We start from the raw sequence: 5,905 nt of genomic DNA, 5'->3' as shown, positions 1-5,905 counted from the left end.
AACTTATAATGTCTCCAAAAATAGAATATAACATAAATGATCAAATATATATAACATAAATTATCAATTATAGACAATACTCTAAGAAGAATCTGTCACTTTTCGCTAAAATTACCGAAATATCAAGTATCAAATTTTAGATTTGCTACCCCAAGACACTGTTTGAAAAATCTATCGCACTCAAATATGTTATAACTCCAACACCAAGGTTGTAAGCTTCTAAAACTAAGTCCAATCGCACTCCCTAGAATGAAGCAAAATTCTCAATATCTGTGCAAGTGCAAGGAGGCTTGCACAATCAAAGCCAACCTAAGACCACTATCAAAATTTAGGAGTCAAAACACTTACCACAAGATACAACTCAAGAAATATTTCCCATTGTCATAACTTGACAAATACTTTGTAAAAATTATATCAATAATTTGTAGTGTATAGACAATAATTTGAATCTTACCTTTGATAATAAGCTGTAATTTATAGTAATATTATAATCCATATTGAGAAATTTGATGTTAATATTGTATAAGTTTATTGATGATGATTTGATATGTAAGTGTGGTTAAATTTTTGTAGGCCACTCAATGTATCCTATTTGTGCTGAGGAATATTTCATGTAATTAGAATTATTTGTACATATATGCCAAAAAAGAAAATCACGTCTCATGATTGTAACTATTTTTTTCACATAAACCATGGTGCTATAGTACTAAGTCCCAACACCAAGTGATGTGTTGCAAGAATCGACATTTCATTGAATGTGATGAGATTTTGTATTCATGGCATCTCATTAATACTTGTATGCATTGTATAATATCCTTTGTCATAATGCCACACAGTGTCTAAGAATACTTGCACGTACCTGGTCAATAGTTCATAAAGTATTGTGTACAATAAGGTTTGAATATTGCCAATGCATTGCATAGTCCAAAAGGCACTACCTTGTATGCATACACTAGCAAATATTGTGTTTTGCTTGATGACCCCTAAAACCATCCAAGAAATAGTATACTGACATCTTATTAGTACCTCTATGCATCGAATAGATCCTTCTGGTGGGAAAGGTAGATAAAACATATATGAATACTTGCATGGAGAGATCAAGCACATGCTTCAGCATGTCTAGCTTCCACATGACATGAACCTAATAATTCAAGTGGACAAGCACTCACAATCTGTAAGAATTATGTGCCCAAGAGCCTGGTGAAGTGTCAACGGCCATTTTCACCTCCTCTAGAAAGAGGCTCTAAGGCCCGAGGGGCAGAAAACGCTTCTTAGTGTTGGAAAGTGCACTACTGCTTCCTAGCTCTTCTTCATTTCCTTGATAAGATGCTTTATTTATGTGAGCAACTCCTTGTATTGTGATCATCAATGTGAATCTTAAGAATGAAGAATTCGATGTTTGAAGATAATGTAAAAATGACCTCGTCACATGATCCGGCAAAGGTGAGCTAATGAAGGTGACCATAGCTGTCAATGAGTCTTGCGTGGAAGAGGAGGAGGTGCAAGATGGGCAGAGTATAACAGCAGTCAAGCATCTTAGCATAGTACAACATCCTGCATATCCTTTCCTTCTGCAAACTTGTTGACACCTATGGTCATTTTCATGAGCTCACCTTTGTTGAATCATGGTGATTCCTAACCAGATTCTTCTTGACATGGAGCATAACACGAGGATTTTAAGGGTGTTATTTGATTGTACCCCTAAAACAATCCAAGAAATTGAAAAACTCTCTTTTGCTAGCATTATTGGGATACTAATCGCTTCTTCTTGTCTTCCTGCAAGTGAGCACTCGCATAGATGTTAGACATCTGGGCATAAGCTGCAGCATCCTTTTGATCCGATCGCACTACATGTTAAAAGGCATGTCTTCCGAGCTCTTTGCATTACCCCAAAGGCCAAGACACTCAGGAAGCACCAAACACCATGAGCCACATGACCATGCAAGTGCGGTGCTCAATTGTTGGTGTGATGGCATAGTCTTTGCTCATGGCCTAGTATTTGTGACCCATGTCTAAAAGACCCACATTCTGCAGACAGCAAGAACACAAAGGGATGTGAACTGTCTGGCTTTATGCCTTCTCTTATCCTGTGAAGCATTTAGAAAACCATCTCACTTTCTCTTAACTGCATGTCTCTTGCGGTTACTGCAGTCCACGAGACTGCATCTAGCATTTCCTGTACATTTGCAAGTGAGCAACATTTGGCATACATACCAACCAAGATGTCGCCTAGACAGAGGATTTCCTTCCCACCCTTTTTCTGGCAATCTCAGTGTGTATTTCTTGGCCTTTGTCTATGGTTCCTATGCTACCACAAACCAAACCAACGTGACTATATTTGGAGACACCCCCTGCAGCTGCATCCCAGTGCAGTCTACAAGACTACATTTCGAACTCCAACCTTGCCAAACACTTCCTGTGCCTTTGCAAGGGAGCCACATTTGGCATACATACCAACCAGGCGCTTGCCAACTAGGGCATCTCTTCATAACCCTTTCTGGCAATCTGGCTGTATTTCTCAGGCTGCCACAAGCTTTCAAGCAACAAACAAATGTGACAGATTTTGGAGATACACCCTCCAGTTGCATGTGTTTGAAACAGTTCAGCGCTTTCTCATCAAGCCAGAATATCCTGTAATGCAGTCCACGAGATGGCATTTCGAGCGGAAGTTTGTCAAGCACTGCCTGTGCTTTTTGCAAGCGAACCAAATTTGGTATACATGTCGACCAAGATGTTGCCAAGAAAAGGATTTCTTCCCAAACCCTTTCTAGCAATCTCAGCATGTATTTCTTGACCCGTCTATGCCTCCTATGCTGCAACAAGCTTTCAAGCTACAAACAAAATGCGACTGCTGTAGCACTTTGTTAGCATTATTGGGATACTTACGCTTCTCGTGATCCTCATACAGGTCAGCATTTGCATAGATGTTAGACATCAAGACATAAGCTGCAGCATTCTTTTGATCCAGTTGCACTACATGTTCGAAGGCCTGTCTTCCAAGCTCTACATTACCCCAATTTTGACAAGCACCCAACACCATGAGCCACATGGCAGGATCAGGTTGGAAAGGCATCTTCTTCGCCATCTCTATAGCCTTGTCTAATTGGCCTGTGCGGCCAAGGAGACCAACCATGCACGTGTGGTGCTCAATTGTTGGTGTGATGGCATAGTCTTTGCTCATGGCCTCAAAGTATTTCTGACCCATGTCCACAAGACCCATATTGCTGCAGACAGTGAGAACACTAAGGAATGTGAACCCGTCTGGCTTTACGCCTTCTCCTCTCATCCTACGAAGCATTTGGAAAACAATCTCGCTTTCTCCTAACTGTGCATATCCTGCGATTATTGTAGTCCACGAGACTAGATCTCGAAGTGGAAGCTTGTCAAACACTTCCTGTGCATTTGCAAGCGCACAACATTTGGCATACATATCAATCAAGATGTTGCCAAGACAAGGATTTCCTTCGCACCCCTTTCTGGCAATTTCAGCATGTATTCCTTGGCCCTTGTCTATGGCTCCTATGCTGCCGCAAGCTTTCAAGCTGCAAACCCACGTGACTAAATTTGGAGACACACCCTCTAGCTGCATCCATTCGAAACATTTCAGCGCTTCCTCACAAAGCCCAGCTTCGGTATATCCTCCAATTAGTGCAGTCCATGAGACTACATTGCGAACTGCAAGCTTGTCAAACACTTCTTGTGCATTTGCAAGGGAGCCACATTTGGCATACATATCAACCAGGCTGTTGCCAACGCAAGTATCTCTTTCTAACCCCTTTCTAGCAATCTGGGAGTGTATTTCTCGGCCCTTATCTATACCTCCTATGCTGCCACAAGCTTTCAAGCTGCAAACAAATGTGACAAGATTTGGAGACACACCCTCCAGTTGCATGCATTCAAAACAGTTCAGTGCTGTCTCACCAAGCCCATGTTCAGTATATCCTGCGATTAATGCAGTCCACGAGATTACATTTCGATTAGGAAGCTTGTCAAACACTTCCTGTGCTTTTGCAAGCGAGCCAAATTTGGCATACATGTCGACCAAGATGTTGCCAAGAAAATGATTTCTTCCCAAACCCTTTCTAGCAATCTCAGCATGTATTTCTTGACCCTTGTTTATGTCTCCTATGCTGCCACAAGCTTTCAAGCTACAAACCAATGTGACTGCATCTGGAGGCATCCCCTCCAGTTGCATCCTTTGGAGACAGTTCAGCGTTTCCTCACCAAGCCCATGTTCGGTATATCCTGCCATTAGCGCATTCCATGAAACTACATCTCGATCTAAAAGACCATCAAAGACTTCCTGTGCTTTTGCAAGGAAACCACATTTAGAATACATACCTATCAAGGTGTTGCCAACTAAAGGATCCTTTTCAAGCCCCTTTCTAGCTATCTGGGCGTGTATTTCCAGGCCTCTTTCCACGTCTTTTAGCCTAGTACAAGCCTTCAGTAGAGCCACAAATGCATACTTGCTAGGCTGTACACAATCCTCTTGCATTTTTTGGTAAAGGTTGATGGCATGTTGTGATTCACCGCATTCAATATAGCCCATGATGAGAGATGTCCAAGAATACTCGTTCGGATCAACCAACCTGTTAAAAACCTGCAGGGAATCGCTTATCCTTTCACATTCCACCAGCATTGGAACAAGGTAGTTCCCAAGAGATCTATGGGCTTCCAGTCCACTTCTGCACATGTATGCATGCAAGCGCTTGGCACACCATATATTTTTCTCTTTTCTGCACTTCTGCAAGATGCATATAAACTTCTCAACCGACGGAAGCTGGGGCATCCGTTCCAAAGAATTGAGTGCCTCCTCTAAGCTCAGCCTCTCCCAACCGCAGTCGTCTTGCAGTTCGTGTAAGTCGGATGCGTTGACTTGTACTCCAAACCCAACGCTGGCCTTGCAATTGCTGACATTCTCGACCAAGCCACGGTCTTCGGAGTCGGTGAAGGCCTGGCCAGGGTATGCTTTGGCACCATGCATTTCCTTGCTTCGGGGCTCCTTTTCCTCGAGAATGTCTCGATTGTACCAGCCGTCTATCCAGAGTGCCTCTTTAAAAATTTTGAAATCTGGGTTAGCCTGATAAAATTCACAGCAGACTCCTCAGATGAGCATATTAAGTAATTCCTAAGCCTTTAAATCATATTCGCGCACACTTACTTTGCTCTCTCGGATTTTCCACGGATTTGTCAAAGACTCTTTCCGCAAGAGCTGTGTCCGAAACCAATCTGTGAAGCATCATGACCACAATGAAAACCACTTGCCAATTGTGAGGGTGCGTGAGACTGATAGCTGAAGTCGGTGTGCGTACCTGAAGTCAAGTTTATGGAGGCAGGTGCAGGATTGAGGATCAGAAAACTCGCCTCTTGCTGAATTACTGCTCCACGGGATCCCTGGCTCCCTCGCCATGGAGCCTCCAGGAAAGCCAGCGGACGGATCAACTCCGTGGAGCTTGAGGTTGATGGAGAGCATGCACAGCAATGATCAACATCGACGTGTTCTTACAGCTTTTGAATCTTCTTCTATACTTCTATCTATATACTTCTATATCTTCTATATCTATCTATATCTATACTATTCTTTAAGGAAAAGATCCACGTGGAGCGTTGTGGAGGTTTGAAGAGAGGAGGAGGGAGCTTCGCTGGAGGTTCGGGAAGTGGGGGAGGAGAAGTTTAGGCTCGGCAGAGAAATTCTTTGGAGGTTTGGGGGAGGCTCAGGGAGGACGCCACGCTGGAGTGGAAGTGCAGGGAGAGAGAGAGGCGGGGGGAGAGAGAGAGAGAGGGGGGGGGGAAGGGGGGGGAGAGGAGAGGAGAGAGAGAGAGAGAGAGAGACAAAGATGAAATAATGGTGGCCGAAAGTGAAATAAGTTAGTCTATTAGTTATACACACACACAATCTTAA

The 5,905-nt window shown here is 43.0% G+C and overlaps 1 protein-coding gene across 2 annotated transcripts; it reads right to left on the bottom strand.

The window, feature by feature from the left end:
* Positions 1 to 1,737: 1,737 nt before the first annotated feature.
* LOC147888345 (pentatricopeptide repeat-containing protein At1g03540-like) lies at positions 1,738 to 5,547 on the bottom strand. Of its 2 annotated transcripts, none has more exons than XM_087392260.1 (3): positions 5,316 to 5,547; positions 5,159 to 5,232; positions 1,738 to 5,073 (listed from the first exon to the last, which is right to left on the bottom strand). In XM_087392260.1, the coding sequence occupies exons 1-3, from the start codon at positions 5,474 to 5,476 to the stop codon at positions 2,777 to 2,779; spliced, it is 2,532 nt and encodes an 843-aa protein (XP_087248386.1). In that variant the 5' UTR covers positions 5,477 to 5,547; the 3' UTR covers positions 1,738 to 2,776. The 2 variants fall into 2 exon arrangements, with proteins under 2 accessions (XP_087248386.1, XP_087248387.1); XM_087392261.1 differs by having other exon boundaries at positions 5,165 to 5,232.
* Between the last annotated feature and the right edge of the window lie 358 nt (positions 5,548 to 5,905).

This window comes from Dipteris shenzhenensis, chromosome 21, assembly GCF_047967505.1.
Source record: "Dipteris shenzhenensis isolate YYH24624 ecotype China chromosome 21, Dip_SZ_1.0, whole genome shotgun sequence".
In the NCBI taxonomy this organism is placed as follows: Eukaryota; Viridiplantae; Streptophyta; class Polypodiopsida; order Gleicheniales; family Dipteridaceae; genus Dipteris; species Dipteris shenzhenensis.
This window is presented reverse-complemented; position numbering and strand designations above follow the sequence as displayed.